Raw genomic sequence first — 27,704 nt, 5'->3', positions numbered from 1 at the left:
AAGCAGACAAGCAAGCGTGGCATGTGTCGGGCATTTTATTTCCTTCTGATCATTACCTCATCTGATCTCATACATAAATCATGCTTTTCATAAGGCAGCACCAAACTCTGCTTATACAATTTATGCAGATATGACATACATATAAATAAATGTATTCACAAAACAGGAAATGTGTTGCCAGACAGCTCATTTTACGGCGATACTGCATGGTACTTTATAGTCATTTTATGTACATTCACATAAAGAAAAGGTTAAATAAATATTTGCATATAAAATAATGCATGTATAATGACACTTTACATTGTTAAACTCAAGAGTACATTTTCAGTTACTGGATAAACATGTTGCAAATGTGTAAAATAAGATAAATCCACTTCAATATCATAAGAGTCCCTTCATTTGTGACACCTGAGAACTATATTGACTGAATTAAATTCACAATGACAAGTGCATTTATCAGTTGCGACTGTCAGAAAGACACAAAATGTTTACAGATTAAGACTGAAATTCCCTTTGGCTGAGGTGTGCATATCATCACATGAGGCTCTGAGATAGCACCGCATACAGAGAGGCTTCAAAATATGGCTTCTTAATAAGTTAATACAGTATGTATCCTGCATATCTACCCTACACACAATTAAGGCTTGTAAGACAGTAAGACAGTATTTCATTTTGTATTTTCTTCTAGACTGTTTGAGTTCTTCCTGTGTCTTTCAACAAATCTGCTCACAAAACTGCATTAAAAAAACATACATATACAAAAACAGTACCCTGATATTGTCGTTAAAAAACAAAAACAAAAAACCCACGTCAGACTGCTCTAAACATGAGCGTAATAGTATGTACAGTTTGGACAGATGGAGAGAAGAATGTGAGGTACGGGAGGCAACGGTTTACGGGCAGCATCTGGACAGAAGTCACGCTGCGGGGCCTGTGAGCTCAGCAGTTTGAGAGGTGTCTCCAGGGCCGCACCAGCGCTTTATATCTCAGGGGTATCTACTGGAATTTTATTGGCCTGAAGTGAAGTCTTTCTTTCAAATTGCTCCAGATAACATGACCTGTGCGCTCTGTGAAAAGCTACGGGCTAATGGCTCTCTCTGGTCACTGCACGCCGCCTGGGAGATATGCAAGAACACAGAGGAATCAGGTTCTCTCTGATGTCTGGCAGCATAATCTCTACAGCTCTTATAACCTGCAGCCTTTTCCTAATGATCTCTGTGTGTTTGTGTGTGTAGTTTTGTGTTATACTACAGTGTGTTTGTGTGAGCCGGTAAACGTCTGGAACGTCTGTTCCAGGATCTGGCTAAGAAGAAAACCTTATAAGTTATATTAACTTAAATGAGAGTCCCCAGAGTGCATTTTTCACATTCAGTGAAACTAATTCACCTTACAGTATCAATATGGGTGTGTTTTCCCAATGCAGGTGTGGTTGTCATGGCAGCAACACCTGGCTTTTTCCTGCAGCGTGCTATCGTCGCACTTGATCATTGATACTTGATACATTTAACGAGAAGGTACTACAGTTTCCTGCACTTTTCCTCTCTCCGGTGCAGCTTTACGAAGCGTTAGAGCTGCAGCTAACAGCTGGAGAGACGCCTGAATGGAGACGCCTCGCTGCGTACGAACAACAGGCCCCCGTGACTCTCGCAACAATACCATCATTGGAACAAACACAACCTTGTGAATCGGTCTCAAAGAGTAACATATGGCTGTAACACAAGCAGTGTGGCGGAATGACAGAACAAAAAAGACAGTCCAAACGGCAAATATCCAAATTGGAAGGCACACTCTGGCAAAAATCTGATAAATGGCAACTGTGCGGTGTTTGCTACTGCCAAGAGTTAAATTATATTACAATACAAAAATAAATGAGGAGTACAATAAATAAGACATTTTTACCCTGCTATGTACAGTACTTACACCAGATTCATTTACACTATACACACACGGGAGTGAGGGAGGTCATGTGAAGGACGGTCTGAGCTCTGAAGTAGCTGTAGCACCAAAGAGGAGGGATGTGTTGACGCAACGAGCACCTGAAGAGGACTGTCGAGATGAATGGAAATAGCTGCTAAAAAAAAAAAAAGGCACGCAAACAACATTTACACTGTCAGTTACTCGTTGAAGACACATACACATAATTTAAAGTGATTTTTCCTCTGTTTAAAAGCATCACTGGTGTAAATCATCCTTTCAAAACATAAAACTTATTGTGACTGTTGAGGGCTCATCATTTTGGTGGCATTGTTTGGATTACAGATTGAAATGTAAGTGTTGCAGTCATATTTAGAAAGCTCCACACACCTGTTTGATGGTATTGGGTCTATTCCACCGTTACAGGCAGGCTGGAGCCAGAGGACGGAGAGCATTTACCACAGTAGCCACCGCACAATCCTGACACTCTGCTGCCATCCTGTGGACGCAAAGAGTGGTGACATCAGTAACGTGTGATTCTGCTGATCCTTTTTCTCCATCCTTGTGTGTAAAATGTGAGTAAAAACACGCTGTTTTAGATTCGGCTCCCTTTATGATGTCATAAGGGGATCTGTTGACCATGTGACCTCCTGTAGCCCTTTAGCAGGTGGACTGTCCCCGCCCACTGAAAACCTACTGAATCCACCTCATTGTCCGCCATTGTTTTGGCCTCACTAACATGGAGAAATCAAAACGACCTGTTCTGTTCCTCTAAAATGGAGCGTGCAGACAGAGAGCGAACAGCTGCAGCAACCACTGTGATCTACTACGAGAAAAAAATAATGTGTTTCTTGCACATTAAACCACAGAAGCTTATTCCAGTAGAACCTCCAAATACAAGTATTGGTGTAGAAAACGGGAACTTTAAGAAGAAAACCCGACACTGGAGGGTCTGGATGTGCTACAACAACACATTTGTCTCTTTGAAAGGTTTTTTGCAGCAGGGCTGTTTTCTTCACTTTGAAATTGCGTCGTCCTTGAACTTTTCAAAAAGCCCACAAAGAGTGAGGCCCACCACGCAGGTTGTCACCAGGTATGAATCGGGGTAATCGCTCTCAGCAATGAGCTCAAAATACAAGCTAATTAACGGCAAGCACTTCACGAGCATCATTAACATGCGGCATAATGGACGGTTTCACCCAAACACTGAGAGACAAGCGCACCGAAAACACTATCCCACGGCATGAAAGCCACAGCGTGCAGTGAGTGGTCTGTCTGATCTCCTCTGGAGTGCTCGCTCCGTCCCGCTGTCACAACCTGGCTTCATTTAAAGAGCCTGGAGTGCCCAGAGCGGGTCGGCCGGCTATGGATATCAGACTGTGAACACTTTTTGGCATCACTACCGCCTCCTGTTTTCGCCTCGCCAAAAAGCACTCTCCAGCTTGATCTCCATTTCAAAAGGGAGGGTTGGGGAGAAGGGGGTGGGGGGGCACTTGAGAGAGCAGCTGCCCAGTAAGGGTCCTTTTTTCGGCGAGTTTATGGGCAGAAGTGGAGCGGGGAATACAGACCCCACTTGGGACTGTGCCCACTTTGAGCTCTGAAGCCAAGTGGACATGCAGAGAAGAGAAATAGCGAAGGGGAGGGGGGACAAGGTAGAAGAGATACCTGGGCAGAACAGAGAAGCAGTAAGATAAAAAGAGAGAGACAGCTTTAAAGTTCTGTATTTTAACAAGCCAGGTGCTCAGGGCCTCACCGAATGTGCTTATCTCATGTATGAATGAGGGATTACAATCATTTTGCAGCATATGAACGTTGCAGCATAATGCCAGTACCTGTGATTTCTGGATATCAGTCACTGCATAGTTGCCCTGAGAAAACCAAGAGGTGCCCTCAGCCACCTTAAAACCTGTTGCTGAGAGGTTGATCCTGAACCGCCCCTGAGACAAGAGAGAGAATATAGATAAGATATTACATAGAAAATGTGTTTAAAGATGCATTGGAGGTTATGAACTCTCACTGTGTGCTTTGAAAGAGAGACTTTTAAGTGTAGGAGGGTAAGATGATTATGACATAATCTGTTTTACCAGGCTCCAGGTTATGAGCCTGCTATATCAGTGCAAGCTGCAGGCGCTGCTCAGGTGTGACGACAGAGAGACGCATCTAATCGTTCCCATATATATATATATAAAAAAAAAGTGGATACAGCGTCCACGTCTGAAAAGTGAAGCCGGTTTGGAAGTGTGCTAAAGCTGCATTCTTTCTAATGACCAGCAGGGGGCGACTCCACGGGGTCCAAAAAGAAGTCTGATTGTATGGAAGTCTATGTGAAAATGACTTCTCACTTGATTTATTACCTCAGTAAACACTTTCCTAATGAGTTTATGTCTTTAGTTTCACGTCTTCTTCAGCACAGCATGAAGTTCATGGAGTAAATTTTGGTCCCATTTAGAGTAAAATAGCCAACAAAGTGTTCCAGGACGGGACTACCTTGTGACTAACCGATCAAAATCAAGATGGCAGCAGCCGTTAAACCAAGATGGCGATTTTGAATATGCTACCCTCAAGGCTTCAAAATAGTAGTCCACAAACCAACGGGGGACATCAATGTGGCTACGTCCACTTCTTAGTTTAAGTATGTTCATTCCAAAACAACTATGGCGTCTCCTAAGAGGTAAACATACATACATACTGCTAAAGTATCTGAAATATATCACTAATATACTAATAATAATATTTACTCATTAAAAGAAGAGCAAAGAGCGACACTGGTGTTAGACAGTGCTCGACACACGTTTCATCCAATCACATACACAGTATCTATTTTTTACAAACAGTTTCTACAAACGACTCCCTAGGCGGTTCTGTGTAAGCATCAAGTTACCAACACACAACAAACATAAAAATAAAACACAACATTAATGACAAGTCAACAGTTAGTTGTGAATTTCCTCTCCTGTCACGTAAATGAGCAGCCGCTGTTGTTCTCACCTGTGGACAGTGTGCGGCGCTGTAGCAGTCTCCAGCTGTACCGAATGGGACACTCTTGCCCTCACGGGTGAAAGCGAACCGCCAATCTGTAGCTGTGCGGCAAGATAAACCAACAACGGAGTCAAGTCCGACGTGACAAATGCTCTCTGAGAGTGTTTATCTTGAAATTTGTATCAGTGGGACCTCAGATGAACTTTTGTAATGATAGCTTACATCTGCCATAACGACCGAGCCTTGTGTTATTTAACTGGTCTAAATCTAGCCTTAGTTTTAGGGTCAGGCCTAATATCAGTATAACTTCATCCACTTAGAGCAGTTCTGTTTAATCCCCTCTAGCCTTGTAATTGTCTGTTGCTTAAATGAACCTAAAAGACATCTTGAGCCCATTAACCCTCCTGAGCACGGACATAATTAAATGGCAGAGGAAGTTCTCATTTTAGAGTAATGTAAGTTAACACTGCTGTGTGTGTGTGTGTGTGTGTGTGTGTGTGTGTGTGTGTGTGTGTGAGCCTCTCACTGATGATGTTCATGTTGCTGAGATCCAGGCGGACTTTGGAGAAGGTGGTGAATCCGGCGGCCGTGTAGTCTCTCCGACAGTCACAATCCTCTCTCCTGGAGCCATTGGCTGGACACTGGGTGGGGTCATTGAGCCTTTGAAACACACACACACACACACACACACACACACACACACACACACACACACACATACACACACACATACACACACACACACACACACACACACACACACAAAATACCTTAGCTCAATTTTACACTTCCATGGAATTTCTTCATTTACAGAGAAGAAGAAAAAACTCTGCCAGGAGATTTTGTGTTCAAACAAGCTGTTCTCATTGTTATCCAGTTAGCTGTTTACCTAAAGCCAAAGATCTCTGAAAAATTCTCCGCTTCTCCTGTCGTCAAGGTGATGTATTCCTGTGGAGACTCTGTCTGCATTCCTGCACAATAGACCTGAGGAGAAAACAGCCGAAGGAGGAGAAAAAGGAGAGGTGATGACCAGAGGGAGGAGGAGGAGGAGGAGGAGGGGGGAACAAAGGGCGAAGGAAAAAGATGGAGGTGATGGATGGAAGAGAGAAAACAGGAAAAGTAGGGAAGAAATACAGATTATGGAAGGAAGAACAACAATGACAGTGAGGAAAAGAGTAAAATAAGTCTATTTAAAGTCAAAGAATTGACCTCAGCGCTAAAAGTGTAGATAAACAAAAGCTAGTAGAGATGCTTTGTATACTGTGATCCAGGTTCATACACTGTCACACAAGCACTGTGTGTTTGTTCAGTGTTTAAGACGTCAGGATAAACCACGTTTTGGCTTCATAAACTCTACTCTGTGCATTTGTGAGGTAATAAGACCGTATAATCTTACCTTGAGTGTTTTTCCTTGAATATTCAGAAAGTGTTCACTGTCTGGGAGGGGGCCGTTCATGATGCGGATGTCTTGACAGCTCGAGGGCAAATGGCCTTGGAGACACAAAAGAGGAAATAAGAAATAAGTAGGTATACAAGTAGTGTATTATGCAAATATTCAACGCAAGACGCAGGCACTCGGGCTGCACACACACACACACACACACACACACACACACACACACACACACACATGCACGAAAAAAATTTCAGGAGTTAGGTCAAGTGTGAAAAATCGCTGCATCGAATCAAAGAAAATGAAAATCCACTCATTCTTTGATGTCCCATCCTACCGTGGGGAAGTAAATACTCTGGACAGTGGATCTTTGATGTTTGCTTCAAATCATAAATATTTCACTAAAGGCCAAAATCTCTGAGATGACCGGATCACGTCGAGCCACACCTAATACCGGAATTTGGGGTGCATTCAGTCGGCCTGTTTGTAGTGTGACGAACCCTCCCACTCCTGCTTTTTGTGCTATGCTCTATTTTGTAGATCCTGGGAGCTGGGCTGCTAGGTGGAGCTGGAAGGCTTCTCAGTCTACCTGCCCAACTGGGCGGCGGCCTCCAGAAAGGCATATAGCCCTCCCCTTCTGGGAGTCTCTCTCTCTCTCTCCCTGGGCTCGCAGCATACCTACCTTTTTCCTTTGTTTGGTTTGTTGCACCATTCAACATGCACCACACCACATCCTCACTCATCCACACATACTTACATGACTGATCCCTTTATATGAACACAGTTTATTGATGACTTGTTTAGATTATTCATTTTAGTTGAATAAAATAACTTTTTGCTGCTTAATCTGTGTGAGGCCTCCCTCTTTGTTGCCATTTCTGAGCCAGATGGTAACAGTAGCCCCGGGAGCCTTGACCTTGGTTAAAAGAGCGGCAGGTTTCGCGCAGCACTCACAGCTTGGATTGCGGCAGACTTCTCTGGCCTCTGGCATGGCGTCTCTGGAACACCTGTTGCTTTCCTGACCGTCTGCTGAGACACACTGCACCGTCCTCTCCATTACTCCATCACCACAGCTCACTGAACACTGGAGGGGAGGCAGAGAACCGTAACAGTGTGAAGGACGACAGTCTGTCAGCAGTTTTCATCTGCAAAGTGGTCCCTTCAAAAAAAAAAAATGGATGTGCACGCACATTTTTCATTTCAATACAGATTATTTGCCACTTGGCTACGACACGGCTTGAGGCTAAAGGTGCTATATTGTTCAAAAGTGGCCTCATTCGTGCTAATGAAAACTGTGACGCCTCATGTATATAAAGTGTTGTGCATAAACGGCTGCTTCATTTATAGACGTAGAAGTTTCCATCCAAATTTAATGCAAATTTAAACTGAATTTCCAGAAAATCTGTGAAAGAAAATGAGAATTAATGCGTGTTGTTGTGCAAGAGGTTTCTGCAAAACTTTTTTAAAATTCTGGTTATTCCACATTGACAATGTGCATAAAAACAGGCGGTGTAGTTTTCATTGAACTACTGCATAATACCACCTACAATCTGAACAAATGAATATAGTTTCGTCTCACAAAAAGGCGAGGTAAGGTAAACTTGCATAAAAATCATTCTCTGATAAATCAGAGCTTCTTCTTTAGAACCATGGATTTGCTCACCGCTCCCCAGACGCCAACCCTCCACTCCTGCGGAGGCGGGCACGGGTCCAAATTACAAGGCATGTAGCTCTCAGGTGGGGTCCCGGGGCAGTTGGACAAAGACTGATGGCCGTACTCATAGTTGTCATTCTCCACATGCACCTCGCTGCAGGAGATCAGACGCTGGCGGTAGCCCTGGCCACAGCTGGCTGAGCACTGGAGGAGAGAATAAATCATGAAATAACAACAGTATTCCACACAGGAAACATGGGTGATTTCTGTCATTTCCGCATCATTGGATTTAAAGATGGTGATTCACATGAAAGGTCTTTTTGAAGAGAAAAAGTATTGCCTATTCAGAGCAGACGGACTTTTAAAAATCCAGACCTCAAAGCTTTTAGTGGGACAACATCATCTGAATGGTGCACAGCTTCTTTGGCGCTCACCTCGGTCCAGTCCCCTGTGATCCAGATGAATTCGCAGGCGTGGTTGTTACAGCTCTCTATGTCTGGAGGTCTGATCTGGTTCACACAGTACATCTCATGGACCTCCTGCTGGTTGTGGTCCACGCACTGCAAGGCTCGACGTCTGTGGCCCCCTCCACACGACTTACTGCACTGTAGAGAGGACACAAAGATGGCAGTTCACGTGGGAGTGGAAACATTACGGCCTTCATATGTTATAGATTCTTTTTATTAAAGTGGACCTGATTATATAAGCATCTGTCCAGCTGTGAACAGGAAGCATCGATGTGGAGGGAGAGCTGTGAAACAATAGCTTCACCACATGGGAATGAAGCCCTGAAGACACTCAATATGATAACGTTCTTGTTAAAATATTGACCATATGCTATATTTGACATGCATTTCTATTTTTTCGGATCTTTATCGTCATGAAACATGCATGAAATCAGGCCATTGCTGATGAATGATTCATGAATGAGAGTGATTCATCACTGATTCACTTTAACCCTTTAACCTTCTGCTCAACCATATGGTAGAGCACATTTTGACTCACTGTATCTTATTGAAAACATGTTTGGTAGAGGCCAATATTTCAAAAAATGTGGGGTCTGTTCATAAAAAAACGAAGGAAGGAAATAAAATATATAAAGAATACACTTTTTCATTGCTTTTTTCTTGGTGAGGAGGTCAAAGGGTTAATTTAATCACTTTGCATGCTCTGCTTGCCCTCACCATCGTAGCGTTAACATCATAAACATCACTCGCTCCAACTTAAAGATCAGAAAGAAAAAAAACAACCTACTCAGTCTCTCTTAGTACTTTGAATCCCCATTATTCATTTCTCTGGTTTTTCAGTTAGTTTTGGCGTTGGCTTTGGTTTTCATGAGGTCATTAACTTTATTATTATCTATCACAAATGCTTGCAGCTATAAATGTTTCCTTGCAGCAAGAGTCACAGTCAGTCCTCTTTTTGAGGCAAGCACACCGTATAAAAAAGTGAGCTCTCCCGAAAGCCACGGCACAGTTTGCGTACTGCATATAAAGATGTCAGAGCAGGAGATAATAGCTGTGAAAGCACTGTGTTGTTGAGCAGAGGAACCTGAGCTGAGGACGAACTTCTGAGAAGTGATTGCATAACTTTAAACTGCTGAAAATGTTTACAGTCCATGCCAACAATGTGTCCGCTGAAAGGTCTCAGCCAACATTCACTAACAGTAAGCAGCTGCCTTATTGTGGCAGCCATGCTGTCCTCTAAACGGGAAGACTATCACAACGCAGTCGGTAATTTTAACTAATTAAGGAGAAGTTCTCCCAGTGGCAGACACCCATCGTCTTGTTTGCCCTTTCATACCAATACCAACCCACGTCAGATACTTTTTCAACCCAAATCACACAGCTTGAACACCAGTTAACCCTAGTTTTTTCTGGTGTCACCGATTCTTTCCAGTTCACATTTCTTCATGAGAATTAAAAAGACTTTCACCATGAGAATAGTGGACTACTTGTTCCTTCAATCAGGACAGAAGAGCTCTGCAGGGATCCAGTGTTTCCAAAGTTTCTTTTTTAAATCTGAAAAAGTTGAAGCTAGCCGTTTGCCCCCTCTTACAGTGTTTATGCTAAGCTAAGATAACCATCTCATGGATGGCTTCATATTTCCTGTACAAACATGAGATCTTCTCATCCAAAACAATTCAGAAAGCAAGTGGGTGTCGCTTTATCTATGAAAGTTGAGTCCTTAGATGAAGTGGTTACTTGACCGCAAGTTCAAATCCATAGATTAGACCACCTGCACCTGGATGTCTTACTAGAACCAGGTAACTCGACTATCACGACACTCAAGCTCGTAAGAGTCGTAACTGAAGCATTAAACCTTTTAGCGAAGACTCGGAGAGGCTTCCACTTGAGTCAGGAACTCAGTGGTGTTACGAAAGCAGCCGACTGCAGCTGGTCTTCATCACCTTTTACATGTTGAACACTGTCAAACAAATGAAATACTTGGAAGTGCAATGGTGAGCTGTGCCGCTGCACTATGCAGGAACGAACTAACGCAGCACGACGGGGAGACAAAGCTATAAGGGAAAACATGTCACACTAACACTAGTCCCCATGGAAACAAGCTACGTGTGCAAAGAAGTTAAATGCAGCAGAACATCATCTATGCTTTGAGGAGTCAGTGCAAGCGGATAAAACATATAGGCAGCTTAACCCCTGCAAGGTGAACTGTTGAAAATACCTCCAGCTGTTAATTGGGACACCGAGCAGGGAGCTCCAAACACTTCTCCAGAATAATTTAGACTTTCTGCTCAAAAAAGACATTTCACGCTGCTTGGTGACCCAGATTCAACATCATTTGAACACAGTGAAGAAGAACCTCCCGCTGCAGCTGCCTGTTCTAATAATCCCAACTCCTAACAAGGATCTGCTGCCTCTAGCCTATAGAACATTTCTGAATGTTACTCAGCAGGGATGTGCCCATTAAATGTAGCCTCAGTTCAACTGCAGTCTTATAATGAGCAGCATGTCTCTAACTTTGAGTGTTCTCAGAGCAGACAATAGTTTTCACACACTTATATTTATTTCTACTGATTAAAAATAGATGAAAATAATGATAAAAAATACCCAACTCTGATAAAGAACCTTCCTAATAGCATTAAAACAATCAAAACGATCAAAAAGAGTTTAACATAATAATAAAATCTGCCTCATCAGGACTGTTTTTGCGCAGTTTGATCAGTTTTTATTGGCATCAGTCTGGAGACATAAGCTCCAAAAACTGGCATCACATTGTGATTCAAACGTTGCTAAATCCTGATTGGTGCACATGTGGGTGACACTTCAAACCAGGGAGAGGAGCAGAGAGCCAAATCACTCATGAGGATAATAACCAGAACTTTAGCAGCTCATGATAAAAAGCTGGCTAATTCTTCAATGCAGTAGCAGCATTGGCTCACTGGTGCTTAGATATTTAATTCAGGTGTCTTTATTTGTCTTTTCAGCTGCTTCTAAACCAGCCAATCAGCTTTCAGACCGGTGTTGTCCATTTTGCACAGAGGCTTGGGCTTTGAGAGAGAGAGAGGTGGGGGGGGAAGCCTGATCATCTGATTTTCATCAGAGGCATGCAGCAGCTCTCCTCCTCTCCTCCTCTCTGGCCTCCTGCTGGAGCAGCGACTCATACTTCACCAGATATGACAGACAGACAGCAAATCCGCTCTGTTCCGGTTGGAGACAGACTGGTCAAACTGCATGTTTTTCTACCCAGGCATTCCTCGGCTTACCGTCTGCCACGCTCCCTCCCTCCACCGGTACCGAGACGGGCACTCGGCCACCCGGCAGCTCTGGCTGGACGCCGGCCTGGAGCGCTGCGCACAGCCGCTCTCCGGCGCGCTCCGTCGGTCTCCAGCCTGGCACGACACCTCCCGCCGCTGGACGCCGTCGCCGCACGATGCCGAACACTGAAAAACAGGACAGGTGAGGGCTTTGAAAATGTCTCTTCATCCTTTATATCCCCGTTTAAGTTTGTTGTTTTACTGCATATCAAGTGATATTGTGACTTTTAATGGCTTTTACTTGATGTTTTGAGTGCATTTAAGGGAATAATCTAGATGGTCTAGAAAATGTTCATTCATTTTTGTATTTTATTTTCTGTACTAAGCAAAGCACGAGTCACTTTAGCTGTAATTTGAACATATAAATGCATCACACAAAGTCGTATTATTGAGTAATATCAAGGGAATGTGTCAAGTTAGAATAACTGCACTCAAACCTCCATGCTCATATTTAAATCGTGTTATATCTTATATATATGTATGAATTTTGTTCTGCAAAAAAATGAATTCACATTGGGGCCTGAGAAGTGGATGGTTTAGTGAAACATCGTCAGGGCTACAGCAGCGTCTTTTTTGTTTTTAGTGAAACCACAAAAAAGTGAGAGAGAGATGATGAATTTGCTTTGCGCTGAATCAATCACGCTCACGACCTTGTGTCTTTATTATTTAACAGTAACTGTCCTCGTATCTTTTCTCTTTCAGACACATGTTGATGATTCTGAACAACCTGCACTGTGTGACACTGTAATGCTGATGACTTAGAGAACATACCGACTCACATAAGTAGGGATTTTTGTAGCTTTGAACTGAGGAGTAAAACATGAGAGAGAGTGGGTCTGATACAATGTCTGAGTCCATCATCGTAACTGCTCATATTCATATAGAAGGGAGCAGGAAGTGATAAACGTATCCAGATGATCGAGCTGAGGTGACAACAGATGGGCTCCAGAGTTTCAGCAGCTTCTACTTGAATCTAAACAACTGCACCAGTCTGCTACAGACGTATTTACATGTCCTTGTTTATTTTGCTGTGTGTCATCCGCCGTCCTGTACATGACCAAGAGCCCGGTGTGGAGCGGTCGTTTTCTCCTGCCGTGCGTCCTGCTCCACAGCTGTTTGGAGCAGACGCACATCCTGTCTGACGTACGGGGCACAGATGTGCTTGGACTCTTGGCCAGCGGAGTGGATTCAGAGAAAGAGGACACGAGAGAAAGGGAGAAAAAGGGGGAAATGGAGAGTAAATTGGGGGGGAGGAGGGAGGAGGCGACAGGCTCTCCGGCAGCCCAGGTGCTCGTTGGGATGGTATCTGGGGCACGATGACGTTAGTGGGTTGCCTCTTTAGTGGGACATTCAAAGGAAAGACTAACATGTGGTTGTCATCGGGGAGGCAGAAAAAGTGAAAGAGGGAGAGAGCTTGAAAGAAAAAGTGATCAGCTGGGGAAAGAGCAACAGTGAGAAGGAGGATAAAAGGGACAGAGAGAAGAGAGAAGTGACGGCCAGCGGAAGAAAAATATAGAGATGAGAGGTTTAGATTTATACTGGCTGGGCTTCACATCAGTTAAGCTAGGATCAAAGACGGGTGCACATACCTCCTGCTGCCATACTCGCTGTACTGCTGCAACTCCCTAAAACCCCCCGTTAGCAGCCACCACAGGCCTGTGCTGCAGCCCGGTAACCCACCATGTGATGTGTACAAGCACCCTGCCTTAGTTAGTGGCCTGGCATGGTGCACAAATACACTCGAGCTTAGCTGCAGATGTTTTCACACATATGCGCATACTTGCCAGCAAGCTGCGAAGCATTAGAGAGGAAAGAGAGGGGGGAAAAAAGGCCTACATGTCTGGCAGCGTGAGAACAAGAGTGGTAGAGGAGTGTTTATAGCCGGGTCGAGGAGTCCCTACCTCTCCCCAGTTGCCACTCTTCCACTTGGGACAGCGTCCACCGCGGCAGCGCCTCTGCTTGCTGGGTTTGGGGGACGCAGGCTGGCAGTTTTCGTCTGGGACGGGGCGACCCGACCCCGTCACACAGCTCACTTTACGGGACTTGAACCCTCTTCCACAATCGGCAGAGCACTGCAAAATGTCAAAGGAGAGAAGGCGTTAAAGTGAAATCAAAAGGTATGTTCTTATGATGAAACTGTACACACTCCAAACCAATGAAAGTTCAGATGTCGGCCGGCGTTACTCAAGTCAAACAGCATGAATGGGATTCACAATGCGAATAATCTGTTGAATGTCAGGCTTAATTGAATCTAGAGACAGCGCAGCTATAATTCAAAACAAGTTAAGTATTTATTGGACAAGTAAATGTTGATTTTGTGGATTTTTTTGAGGTTAAAAAAAGGTGAGATGAGTCCCAGTTCCACGTGGGTAACTGGTCCAATAGCAAAGCGTGCCGCATCACTCCGGCAGCAGTTTGTTTCACCTCCGGGTTCACCGAGTTACTGGAAGTCTAACTCGGTGTGACAGGCAGACACACACACACACACAGCAGTACTACAGGAGGGAGTGCAGAAGGGCTGGACTGTGCTCGGATAATCAAAGGGGGCGTTGCATGCTGGGATGGATGGGAAGCGACAGGCTCAGAGTTGAACGGGTACGTGGCCCAGCGTGTGGTGCTGTCCTGACCAGCAAGGGACTGTACTGGACAGGAACACGCCGTGACCTCTCACCTCGTTTAGGGGGAGGGGGGGGCTCATGAAAGGAGGGGCTAATAAAATACTCATTCCCCTTTATAAAAACCGTGCATCCCATTTATATGATTTATGATGCACTAGACATATTGGAATCAGTCATGTTATTAGTGTGGCTTTTCCCTTTACTCAATCAATAAAGACAAACAGATGTTTCCATTTTGTGTTCTGCCAAGAAATAAAGCAAACGAGTCATATCAACACTGTGAGATGTCTAGCGCGCATGTTGCTGTGATTACATTTTAATAAAAATTACACTCAACGTCTTGCTTATGTTTCTTTTGCACCTCCCACGATGAACTGCTGCAGCAAGGAGACAACCTACTTCATGGTCGACGTATAAATCCGACAGTTCTCTAACTGTCTATAACGAAGACTATGTGAACACAACATGTAGAAACACATTCGTTCCTGACAAACTGTGGAGAGTAAGTGGGTCATCACAGGAGAAACTGGGCCTTCCAGTAAAGGTTCAGATCATTAAAGGAAAGCGTTTACAATCCGCGGCAGCCTTCCAGACTCTTCTATTCAAATGTCAGGTCATTCCTCAAAACTTTTACATACTTTTTTTACAAGGGCTTTCCTGCTGTTATATTGTGCTGAATTGCTCCAGAATACCTTGAGAACCAGTACAAATGGGTTACATTAAAACACCATGTGTTTTATCAGTACATGACCCCCCCATGCAGGGTTCATTAACTTTAACCACAGGTTCTCTGGGGTTTTGTAAATATCTGGAGCAGTTCACTAACACACATTCTTCAGCCTGACACATCCTACTTCATCAGATAATAAAAACACTAAATAAACAACTTTATTTGCAGCAGTTTTATTTGCAGGAGGTAGAGCGGGTTGTCCGCTAATCACAGGGTTGGTACTTTCATCCCTGGCTCCTCCTGTCCACATGTCCTTGTTCAAGATAATGACCCAAGTTGTTTCCAATGGGCGGGCCAGCGGCTTGCATGGCAGCCCCGTCGCCATCAGTGTGTGAATGAGATTTGTCCGTTGAAATTAAAAAAAGCACTATATGCAGCATGTGCGGTCCATTTACTGTATCACTGCAGGGAATTTAAACAGTTTCAATCACCAGACTGATCAGGCTGAGCTAGCTTCCAAGTGCAGTTCAGGTGATTATGATGCATAATTCAAATCATGCAACTTTAGCTATAAAAATCAAGATAGGCGAATCATTTGTCAGCACCATGTGGTATGAAAACAGGCGCCGCTTTTAAGTGTCAGCATAGTGTAGTTTGGGAATCCCATTCAGCTCAGGTTCGGTTTTTTTTTTTCCCCCTGCGGGATCACAGCAATTTCCCAGAAGTCTGCCTGTGCTGATGGGACAAACCAAGAAGGGGCCCCTCCCCAGATCAAACGTGACCCTTGACCCACCAATACACCACTGCATTGTCTGCTTGGCGGCCCCCGTCATTCGAGTCACTGTCACCGGCCCCCACATTGGTACACTGTCATCAACGCGCATTAGCCCACAGTAGAGGGGACTGACAGAAAGGGGCAAAGGGCGCTGGTAACTTCATGGCCGAGCACGCGTCACCAGGCGGCCCAGAAAAAGCCGGGGTGGGCATTAGGAGTGAATGAACACAATAAATGAAGTGGGAGGTATACTGAGGCATTGTCTCGCAGGACAAAGATTTACCTTGATGGAAAGAGCTTTGAACTCCTGACACGGACGGTAAAAGCATGATCGCTGAAAGAGGTCAGCAGAGGCCCTGACCGCATAAAACAACAAGGATATTGCTCAGTGATTTGTGCGTTTTCATTCAGGAAAAACACCCTGTTGAATAGACTAGCGGGGAGGACTGCTTTACAAGCTATTTGCCAGCCCTCTCTTTTTTGCCATAAGGTAAAACACTAAATAATACAGGACACTTCCTCATCCACAAACACACTGTAATTACCATAAAGCTAGAGTTGCTAATCTTGAGTTAAACATTAGTCTTAAACATTAAGAATTAGACCCTAGCAGCACTTCACAATGTTGCAAGCAGCGAGACTTTTAGTGAAACGAATGTTGTTAGAGGTTGGTACTTGCTCCAAGTATTTGTTTCTGACTCCTCTGGACAATCAGTCTGCAGCGACCGTGGTCAGCTCACTGCATGTGACAAAAACGTTGGTAACGCTTTAGATCACGGCCTGCGGCATGCAGCATCAAGTTCTTCCAATTTCTGCACTGTTTAACAGCAGGTTACGCGTAAGTAAACAAGATGGGAAGTTAGGGAACGAGGGGCTACCAGTTTCTGCACTTCAGTCAATCATTTATACTGTAGGTATTTATCAACCTATTCTCATATTACAGGGTGCATGAGCCTGACCATCCTTCAGAGCCAAACACAGGTCATAAAGAGCACTCACCCACTATTGCTGTTTGCTGGTTTTGAAAGTGGCAGCTTTCAGTCTTCTGTTGTTCATGGAGATCAAGTTTTGTGAAGCTACTGCCTGTGGTTTTGCTGTTAGGTTTGCTCAGTTTTGGATCCACTGAATAGTTGTAAGTTATTTTACAGTTAAAAGAGACGTGCTGCCTTCGTGCCTCGAAATGAGCCGACTATGTTGTTTTCTAGTAAATGAAACAAAGTTGATTTAAAAAGTGCTACAGAGTGCACACCTGTTTGTAAAAAAAAATATATATATATGTGCAGCATAATTCTGTTAAGTTCCCAGATTGTTAGCTATTCATTCCCTAACATCACATCTAAGTGTGTACTGTACTGGTACACAGACGCTGTAACCTGGGAAAAATGATGCTGAATCTAAAGCGTTACCACAATGTTTTTTGTTCAAACAAGAATGAAAAAAGCCTTTGATAGTACCTCTACTTCACTTTAATCGTAACCTTTTCTGGAAATGAACAGAAAATCCAACAAATCCATAAAAAATTAAATATTGACATAACATTATAATGAAGTAACAATAAATACAAGTAATTACATAAATGTACAGAAATCTTCTTGAAACACAGACTAATACTGCCATTTGTGAATAAGAGACATACAAATATACTTATTTCAAGAGCCTGTTGATATGGTATTTGATCTGTACTGCTATATGAACCAAGAGGTTGACCACAAAGAGCCAAACTGCTAAAACTGACAAATGAGACTAAACAGGAATAATAGGATGTGCTGAGTTAATACTGTGTTCTACCTTCACTGATTTAACCTAGATGTGATTTGACGCTGCCTTACAATCACGCATGTGGGAGTCATTACAAGCAATAGTTCTCATTAGTAAATGATGTGTGGTAAAAAATGTACTCACTGCTGTGTTAACAGGCCCTTAAAATAAGGTGTGATGTCAGTACAGACATTTATGACCAGGAGGAGTCAACTGGGTGGGCTGCAGGCAAAAGTTGCCCCTAACCACAGATTCTGGATCAGTTTTCACTGTCCTCAGCAGGATGAAAAGAATTACAAGGTGAGAGATGACACACATCCTGGATCTGTGCTTAGGGCCATCAACTGCAATGGGTAGCCTCAACAACTCATGCTTAATCTTGGCCAGCCAAAACCCCTCCAGTGCAAGGGAGAGAAAGATACGGCAGGGGGGCAATCATAAAAGAGACTGAGGTAGACACATTAGGTTGGCTCAGAGTGAGAGCTCTGGATACAAAACACTATTAACTTCCCCTGTGGTCACAGGTATCATGTGTTCAAAGAACGACATTTTGACAGCCCGTTCTCTGAAAGGTTGAGCAAGTTGTTTGATGGACAATCGAAGACAATTCAACATTATTTCATCAAATCTGTGATACACTTTGCATTTGGCTGATCAATCTGATCAATCCGTTAACTGCTCATGGAAAGAAATAAAAAAAAAGTACAGAGAAGGCAGCATCAAAAAGCAATGTGCCACAATAAACAGCTAACTGACCAAAAGTATGATGGTTCATTTTTGATATTTATATCTTATATCTCCCTTGTTTGGCCAAAGCACCACTGTAGTGTAGGTTATCATAGTTTAATGGCTAGTTGAGTTGTGTTTTGTTCCAAGTGAGGTATTGTTGAGCATAGCATATTTAGCAACTCCAAGTACTTACTGTACAAAGAAAACATTAACTAACACAATATAAATACACTCATATCAAGCACCTTTGGAGCAGAGAGCTTTAAACCTATTGTTTTGGCCACACTAAGGAAATCTGGGTCAAAACCCTCTGCCAAACTGGAATACAATGGCTATTAGTTCTAATTACCACAAACTCAGTGAGACACTTTATTTTACAGTGCTTGTACGGCTGCTGTTTGCTGGTGTTTACTACTGATACTGGACGTTTCAGGAAACTTTTGAGTCAACATATTTCTGCTTCAATGCCAATGTAATTTGGGGCCAACACCACTGTTGTTTTAATAGCAGAGGGTAAATACATAAACTGTAAAATAAAGTGTCTAAATAATATTAGTAACTTCTCTAAAAAACCACATGTGCCTTGAGACAAATTGAATTCTTGATACAATAGCCATTTCAAAGATGTATATAGTACAAAGATGTATATATAGTACACAGCCCTATGTGAGTTGGTGCTTTCAATGTTCAGAACAGAACATCAACTACATTGTGTAGCACCACATATTTGGAGATTATGGGCCATTCTTTGGATAATAAAAGAACAAGGCATCGTACTGTATATTCCTGATATACAAAAACATTCATCAGTATTTGCATATGAACAACGATTGGCTAAATGTGCGAATACAAAGAGCTAAGACACAAAATAAATCACCTTTTAAAGTTAATGCTATATACAAAAGATAAAAAGGAAAAAAATATCTTAATAAATTATCTTTAAAAACATTATTTTACAAAACTAACTTTGATTGTGATACAAAGTGATCCTGAATTTTTCAAATACTAATACAAGGCTCAACAACAGTTTTATGGTAACTAGGACTGATAAAAAAAAAATGTTCTTATGATCACAGCTGTCACTGAAGTGTTTTGTGATGTTGTACTTTTTTGGCATATTGCAAGCGAGCGTATTTCTGCCATGTAAGTGCAACAGACATTAACTTTCCGAATGTCTTGAGGAAATGTTGACCAATCGCAGGCACCAGAGAGGGAGCAGGAAGTTGGAGGGGGTTAAAAGTAAAAGTAGAGAAGCGGGAGTGTAATTTCTCCAGTGCAAAAGCACCATAGTCATCCTGCCCCTTTAAGACTGTTTGTGAAAGAGTGAGACTACAGGTATTTGAATGTGAGGTTGAAAAACAAGGTATAGAGTATTTTTTATGAGCGTACCGAGCTCCATGGGTCTGTGCTCCAGTGGGGGCTAGACGGGCACGGCTGAGTATTGCACTGCTCACGATCTGGTGGCTTGTCATGGATCTCGCAGCTCAGATCGTTGAAACGCTCGCCGTTTGGACGCTGACACACCACCAGCCTCGTCTTTATCCCACCTCCGCATGGCTTGGTGCACTGAGGACAGCAGGAGGAGAGGTCGGGTTTTATTAATGGAAACGGGGGAAAGAGTTTGAGTGCGAACATAAACAGGGGCCATTTATTCACAGTGCAAATAGATCGGACTTTGTGTGAGACATGGAGAAACTGAGCCTTAGCTGATTTGTAATGCATTTTCTAAACTCCACACTAAACAATCCCTGCATCAGTAGTAGTTAGCAGTTAGTCACACACACAAACAAGTATCCCAGTGTTTAGATCAGTGACTGTCAAGAAGACTCGAGAGCCACAGTAAGCTACAAACGGATGTAAACAGCAGTAAAGTGGCGTCTGTCTTACCTCTCCCCAGTTGCCATAGATCCACTGAGGACATGGCCCTGACTCACAGGATCGTTGCTCATTGGGCCGGCTGCGATCCTCACAGCTGTTGGCAGGGTACCCATTCTCATCCTGGCACACTACTACACGCCGCTGGAAACCTCCTGCGCATGTGCTGGAGCACTGTTGTTACAGAGAGCAAAGAGTGCACACTGTCAGACAGAGGGTTCTCACAAACAGATGCTCAGTGCACAGGTGGAAATAAGTACCAGAGGCCGAGGCTGTAGATTATCTACATTTCATTCAGACATGATGAAGTAAAACGCACCAAAGTAAAACTCCCAACTGCTGTATTTGATCAGCGTGTCTTTGTGGACATACAAAAAATCACAGGTTAAATTCACACAGTTCAAACTGTAATGAATCAATGTGCAGTATGAGGTATACATTGTGTGCGCAAAAGGCCCCACTCTCAGATTCAGAGAACAATACTGAGACTCATCTCATCATATCAAATGACCGACCGCGTCTGCTGCTATATAAAAATACACATCCTCAGGACAGAGGAAGGAAGAGTCGCCAGAAATAGCTTTGATCACTTCCCAGAATTACTTAAGTTATTTCTGGACAGAGATTATCACTAACTCATTTTTAAAAAACAACCGAACAGCACAAGAGATCCATGGGGGGGAGCCTGTGGCTCTTGGGTCATGCTATCCTGAGGTGTTACATCACAAAGGCTAAGGCCTTGTCTTAAACAGAGCAGAGGACCTGCAGCCCTCTTAAATGCATTATAGGAGGAAAAGCACTGCTTTACAAACCATTCATTTTTATATTAGTGCTTAAACCACCCAGAGTCCCTGCAGCACAAGGGACATAGATAATACTTGGCGTCATGAGGACACATTTAGTTAGAACACCTTAGAGAAACAGTTTGACCCTTCATCGCTAAGTGAAGATCTATAAAACAGTCACGTCCATATAGTAAATACAGAGCTACAGCCAGAGGCTGTTATTGTTTTATTTGATCTCATATCTGTTATCAAAACTAACCAGCTACTGGCTATAGCTTCATATTTACCGCACAGACTTGAAAATTATATAACTCTTCTCATCCAATAGGCATATTTTCCAGTATTCCTTTAATCCTCCACCACTGGTTCAGTCACTAGAGGGCCTGGCGTTTAACAGTTAGTTCAGTACAGTCTGTATGAAATGTTGTGATACTGCAGTCAGAATTCACTTTGATAGATCATTTCTCTTTTTTAATATTTCAGTGCCAGAAAGAAAGTTAGTAAAGTTAGCTCACCAACAACAGAAAAGTGACATGAGGTAATTGTGTGCGTGAAAAGAATAGTCCCTGGTGTGACCAAGTGTTCTAACAAATTTCCTCTATTGATCCGAGGCTTTGGCTGCTCAAGACTAAGCACAATGTTTAAAACGTTACGTCGCAGAGAAAAGGCTGTGATGTGATGCTGCTGTGTGGAAGATGCCTCACCGCGCCCCAGGGTCCAGTCCGCCATTGGTGGGATTGGCTACGGGGCAGGTTGTTCCTGTTGCTGCCGTTTGGTGAGGACGGGAAAGGTCGGGACTCACTGGAGCGGGACGGGCATTGAGACATAGCACAGTCCTGCTCTGTGGTAGGACGATCGTCGGGGTCACACTCGCTAGCATTCACTTCTTGGTCACTGAAGTTGACGCACAGTACCTGCCGTGTCGTCTTCCCCTGGCCACAGGTTACTGAGCACTGAAAACACACAGACACACAGACAGACAGTGGATGAAGAGCTCAGCCATGAGCACAAATGCATATGCTCGTGTCATAATAGTCATGGTGTAGACAAGGACCTGGAAAAAGGTGAGCCACTCATACCAAACTACTAATGGTATAAAAGGCTCAACATGAGTCCTTAGCATTGGCTCTTTAGCCTGACAACTTTGAAACAAAAGGATTAATGCGGATTAATATTTCAACCATCATTAATAGTCCTCTCATCCATTAATTCTGCTCTCCAAATGGGTTGAGTAAGCAGATCTTTGAAATGCCACTGCCATGCACTGCTACATGGTAGAGAGTGATGTGTGTGGCTAAAATAAAAGTACGAGTTCCTTCTAATCTGTACGTTATTCCGATGTTGGTGGGTGAGGTTGGCTGAAGGGACAGAAGATACTTTCTTTTTCTTCCTTTCCATCCTTCCATGTGTATCTAAGCTCACCTATTCGGGCACTACTCAAAATTTGTGACCACAGGTGACACTTGACTGGGAAAAGAGCAGCCCCCTTTTCCCAGTAAAAGGCACTTCATGAATTACTGCAGCTGCTGCATAGATCCAACAGTAAATCTCAAGATCCCGCAGTGCTTAAGCCCTTTCACTGGGGGCAGCATCTAGCTCCTGATCTGGTAACATGTTTCCTATTGCCTCACATATGGAGGCGTTGAGCCCATTTCCAGCTGAACACTCCATTGAAAACCAATCACAAAGCCTCGCCGAAGGCCAAAACCAGAGGCGACCAGCAGAACTGTGTCAACTACATACAGATGAAGCCTTGATGCCACCAAAGTGGAAGCTCTCCGCTGCTCAGCTGGGCCTTAAAAACTGCCCCAAAATTTCTCAATCAAAAATAACGAGAAAGCTCACCCCTGGCACGGCTCAACACAAACTGAAAGCAGGCTGGACGTGTCGACGATGCTGGCACAGCTCTCTTTCCAATTAAACATGACATGCAACAAATGGCCATCGCTCTGGCACTGGCTGAGAGTGTAGTATCTCTTTGAAGGACCTGAGACCTCATCTTTCTTTTTAGGAAAAGTGACGGTGTCTCACTCAGCTCCTCCATAGCAGAGTCCACTTTCTGTCTTGCAAAAGGGTGATCTATCATACTTATGCAACAGCTGTCTACTCTAAAAAAAAAAAAAAAAACCTCACTTGGGGCTACAGTGTCCAGAGGTTTACACTGCTCCGTCACAATGTTATGGATTTCACATGATTTTAGATACTGTATGATTTTAGTCGATGTATATGATGTGATACTAAATGAAGCTGCTGAATAACAAGCCATGGGCTGTGCAGGCCCTGAGAACAATAACAAAATCATTGCATATCGGAGTGTTCTGTCACTGCAAGATAAGGAAGGCTATTTTGCTTTGGGTGAGTAAATCTAGTGTGTGTGTGTGTGTGTGTGTGGCTGGAATAGGCCTCTGAAATCTTTTTTTGGCCTTGGGTTGAACTATTTCCTTTTGGGGGGTCAATGAGTGTCTTTGGCTTGATGGTACACGTATGTGTGTGCATGTATGTGTGTGTGTGTGTGAATGGTGACCAGACCTGCAGTCTGGCTGTACTGTATCACCAGGACTCTGATGAGAAACATCTGTAAACAAGACTGGAGCCCCTCGCTGCAGCCCCTTGCTTCTCCCTGCTCCAGAAACGTATGCCTCACTCCAACTATCTCTCTCTCTCACACACACACACACACACACTCTGTCGCTATCCTCATTCTAGCCCTCCTCTAAACCTCGATACACACTTGCCTTCCAGCTGCCACCCTGTCTCCACATCTTTGTTCACACAAACATCTACATAGCATTTGCAGACACTAATTGTCAGCGTTGGTGAAAAATCAAGTAGAGTACACTGCAATAAATGAACCTCAGAGAAAAAAAAACATCTGGATGGCAATATTGAAGACACACTATTTAGGTTAATCAACAGTTCTGTCTGTCAGTATAATGAGAGGCAGATCTGAGGGAAAATGCTTATTGATTCAACAGGAAAACTCTTTTCCAAATTTCCACTTATTTGAAAATGTCCTCTACAACATTCGGTTAGCTTAAACAAATCTACGTGCAGCTGTTAACATTGTAACTTTGACATAATACATGATAACTGGGTCAGATACAAGTGAATAAATGGTGATGACAGGTGGTTTTCTTACCACTGTCCATTCCAGCACTTTCCACTGTCCGCAGGCAACTACTGAGCACACTTCTCTGGCAGGGGGTTTTGGTAGGTGGGCGCATGCCGACTCCTCTGCCACACCACCCTGATTGTCACGGCAACTCACGTAGCGCATCCGTGTCCCTTTGCCACAGCTGGCACTACACTGTTGTGCAGAAGAGAAAGTGTTTAGAAGCTGGAAACCAACAAAAAGTTGAAGATGTTCGAAGATGTGACAGGACAACCAACCTGGGTCCAGGAACCAAACCGCCACTGGGTTTTGTGGCCCTGGTGGGAGGGGACTTTGGTCCCTGGGGGAACAGGGTGGCTGCTGGGACACTGGGCCAGTTCACAGTCCTGTGGAAGGGAGGACACATACACCCATTCATGCAGTGATTAACAAAATGAATATACTGTAACAACATCTGTCCCTGACCACAAAATACCATGAATATCAGAGATAGCTCCTCTGACATGGGACAGTCATCAACAACTTAAACTATATTCCTTCAGCTCAATGTTTGAGAGTAGTTGTGTTTCCCATCAACCCTTTCCCCCCATCTTACCAAAACAACATTAACAGGGTCCCCCCGTCAGTTCAAACTATGGATTGTGGCAGTAAGCCACTCAGCATAAAGCCCTGATCCCTGTCATAACAGGTCATAGTGGAGTGGTATTCAGGGCTCCAATGCCCATGCTGGCGTGGTTGTAAACTCCACCCCTAATCCACCCCCTTGTCCCTCACCTTCCGCCCTTTCCTCTTTTTCCCCTCATGCCCTCTGGTGCCCTCTGACCCCTAGTCTCTAGGAATGAAGGCCTTAATCAGGTCACACAGGCTCTGAACAGGCTCCACATTCCACACTTTGCCCCCTAATGGAAACAAGTAGTCCACATGGCAGCACTTAAACTAGCTGTACGCACACTTCCCGTCCGTCCTGTCAGCTTTTGCGATGATCCTCTTACAAATCACATAGTAGGCCCAAGCAGCATTCATAGCGTGTTCAGTGCAGTCTACGTGTGGAAGTACTGAGGACGGCATCTCTTGCCTCCACCCCTCTCCTCCTTGTACTCAGACCTCCATCCATCTATCTGTCCCTTGTTTTCTACGCCCAGCTTGGTGGCTGGTGATGGTGGGACTGGCGGCCTGGTGGCCCACTTCATGGCTGGCTGGTTAGAATCACAACGAGGTGGGGCGACTGCTTCAGGGTCACTGGCTCTGCCGACCCAGGCACCGGAATTAAGAGCCACTGCGACTAGAGGGGGGCCTCATCCTGAGTCTGCATGCTCAGCCCTCTGAAATGGGTTTACGCCCCATGCTGACCAAACAAAACTTTCATTCAGCTCAAAATAGGTTTCTTTGGTGTTTCTGTGGCTCTTTGTGTGTGTGACACACTTAACAAACAGATGCACAAACAAACCTTACGAACAATGTCACATGTAAACTTGAGTAAATGAATCGCACTTTCTCAGGCTGGTAGACGAGAGAGGAGCAACATGTTCAGAACGGTGGCATTTTCCAACTAGCCTGCTTGAAATATTAGCAATTAGAAGAACATTCATTAAATGTAACTTGTGATATTATCTATGAATTAGAATTTATTCAGGTGTGTGGTCAACTGTCAAAGAGCAGCTGAGGGACGTTTTGAAGCAAAGGCACAGGCAAGATGAGTAAATACTTACAAAACTTTCCTGTGTTGAAGAATGATACTGTAAGATCACCCTGCAATGTTTGAGCTTTCTTTTCAGTCTAAGAGTTGTGTCTTTCTATGTGAGGATAGTAAGGCCGGTATATCCTTCCCCTCCGTCTTTCCCTCTAGACCAGACAACATAGTTTTATTGAGACCAGGTGGAAATGAAATGTGTGTGTGTGTGTGTGTCTGTGTGTGTTTTCAGTGTCAGTGTGCATGACTGTGGATGCTTCCTTCTCTCATATGAATCGGTTTGAGACTCAACCATGGAACAACTGTTGCTCTCAGAGCGATGAACAGATAAAGAGATTGTGAGCAGCTGAGGGAACTAAAAGAAAGATGTCAGGGAGAGGGATAAACGCTACGAGGAAGGAAGGAAGAAAATGCCCTCCTCACCTGGGTGTCAGTGGGTCGGGTGGCAGCGTTACATTCAGTGTCATCCATGACAGCACCATAAGAGCCAACCACACACTTCACCGCTCGCATCTGGTAGCCTGGCCCACACGAGGTAGTGCACTGGGTTCAAAGAGGGAAAAAAAGGAATAGCGGGGGAACATTAACAACAGTGCGCCAAAGAGAAAACGGAGAAACAGACAAGGAAAGCAAGCAAAAAACAGACAGTTCATCTGAGCCAACAAAGCAACCCCCATACATAAACAAATTAAAAACTAAAAACTGTAAACCAGGCTTAGCAAATAAAAAGGTTTCTTTTACCCCTCAACTCCCCTGACAAACGTCCTAAGATCCAGGTTTCAAGCAGATATGAGGAACCTTTGCTCATATACATTTAACTTGTCCTTTTTCCAGTGTAGCCAAGTCAGAGGGTACTACCCCACGCTCTCTTCTGCCTCACTGCTTCCAGTGAAACAGGGTCAAACTTGTGTGGCGGCAGCTTCAACTACCATTTGGCCACGCTTCATTAAACGACTTCAAATATACCTTAACGTGCGCACATCCTCTGATGGAGGGGGCACAAAAATATCTCACATTTTTGGATGAGACTCAGCCAACACACAGAGACATACATAGACGCTAAACGCTGTGTGCATAACCCTATGTACTGCTTTTGTAGAAGAACACGCCTACTCAGGTCATCCACAGCTTTTGTATATTTACTTTGGCAGGATGTGCTCTGTGTCTAAACAGACAAGGGGAAAGGGGACAGTGCTAATGGATGAGCTTAGCTTATCTATGTGCGCCCCTTGGTTTACATCTGGTGAGAATTCATCGCAGAAGAAACATTAATTGTAAACATCAGCCTCTGTGCTGTTCCCATCAGCTGGGTAGACGTCTTTATTACCATGAAACAGTGACTGTGGATCAAGATATCAAGAATGGCCTCTTACATGCTCATATCAAGCACTGATGTACAATATCATGTGATTCTGATTCTTTTATGTCATGTGTTCAACCAGATTAAACCTTAGAAAAGAATACCGGATGTCTCCATAAGACAAAACAGTGCAATTATACACCAAAGACAGTGATCTGCTGTTCCACCGGTGCTGGAATATATTTAACATCACACGTTAAGTAGGTCTGTCTCTGGATTGGTCTCCTGTCCATCAGCTGTACCTTCCCTCTTTCCCCACAACTGATCTTGCTTCCTTTCTCTGATTTTGCTGCTTTTGACAACTTAGAACAAAGAATACAGCATATTATACACTTCAAACACTAACCTGTCCCCAGGGTCCGACCTGCCAAGAGGCACACTCTTGCTGCTGGCACGTCTGCACAGACTCAGGTTTAGATGAGCCACAAAAGCGGTCGTCTAAACGGTCCTCACCAAACTGACACCATGTCTGACGGTGCTTATAGCCTTTCCCGCACGTCACGAGACACTGAAAAGAAAATATTTCAGGTATTAGACAGATATGTGCACAGACTATTACATGAGCACTGGTTATTATCAGCCATTGAGCCTGCAGGAATTCAAGCTGAGGGCAG

At 43.9% G+C, this 27,704-nt stretch overlaps 1 protein-coding gene across 1 annotated transcript in view; it reads right to left on the bottom strand.

The window, feature by feature from the left end:
• Positions 1–1,989: 1,989 nt before the first annotated feature.
• Positions 1,990–27,704, bottom strand: part of adamts9 (ADAM metallopeptidase with thrombospondin type 1 motif, 9) — a 43,102-nt gene continuing 17,387 nt past the window's right edge. The window contains exons 22-40 of the mRNA XM_070839683.1: positions 27,437–27,598; positions 26,154–26,273; positions 24,319–24,426; positions 24,068–24,235; positions 21,633–21,881; positions 20,156–20,317; positions 19,658–19,834; positions 13,620–13,790; positions 11,668–11,844; positions 8,375–8,545; positions 7,950–8,144; positions 7,241–7,370; positions 6,290–6,384; positions 5,783–5,877; positions 5,420–5,553; positions 4,903–4,994; positions 3,747–3,851; positions 2,305–2,413; positions 1,990–2,071 (exon numbers count right to left, since the gene is read on the bottom strand). Coding sequence (XP_070695784.1) covers positions 2,324–2,413; positions 3,747–3,851; positions 4,903–4,994; positions 5,420–5,553; positions 5,783–5,877; positions 6,290–6,384; positions 7,241–7,370; positions 7,950–8,144; positions 8,375–8,545; positions 11,668–11,844; positions 13,620–13,790; positions 19,658–19,834; positions 20,156–20,317; positions 21,633–21,881; positions 24,068–24,235; positions 24,319–24,426; positions 26,154–26,273; positions 27,437–27,598 — 2,601 coding nt within the window. The 3' untranslated portion in view covers positions 1,990–2,071; positions 2,305–2,323. The remainder of the gene's footprint in view (positions 2,072–2,304; positions 2,414–3,746; positions 3,852–4,902; positions 4,995–5,419; positions 5,554–5,782; positions 5,878–6,289; positions 6,385–7,240; positions 7,371–7,949; positions 8,145–8,374; positions 8,546–11,667; positions 11,845–13,619; positions 13,791–19,657; positions 19,835–20,155; positions 20,318–21,632; positions 21,882–24,067; positions 24,236–24,318; positions 24,427–26,153; positions 26,274–27,436; positions 27,599–27,704) is intronic.

The sequence above is a fragment of the Pempheris klunzingeri genome, chromosome 2 (genome assembly GCF_042242105.1).
Source record: "Pempheris klunzingeri isolate RE-2024b chromosome 2, fPemKlu1.hap1, whole genome shotgun sequence".
Lineage (NCBI taxonomy): Eukaryota > Metazoa > Chordata > Actinopteri > Acropomatiformes > Pempheridae > Pempheris > Pempheris klunzingeri.
This window is presented reverse-complemented; position numbering and strand designations above follow the sequence as displayed.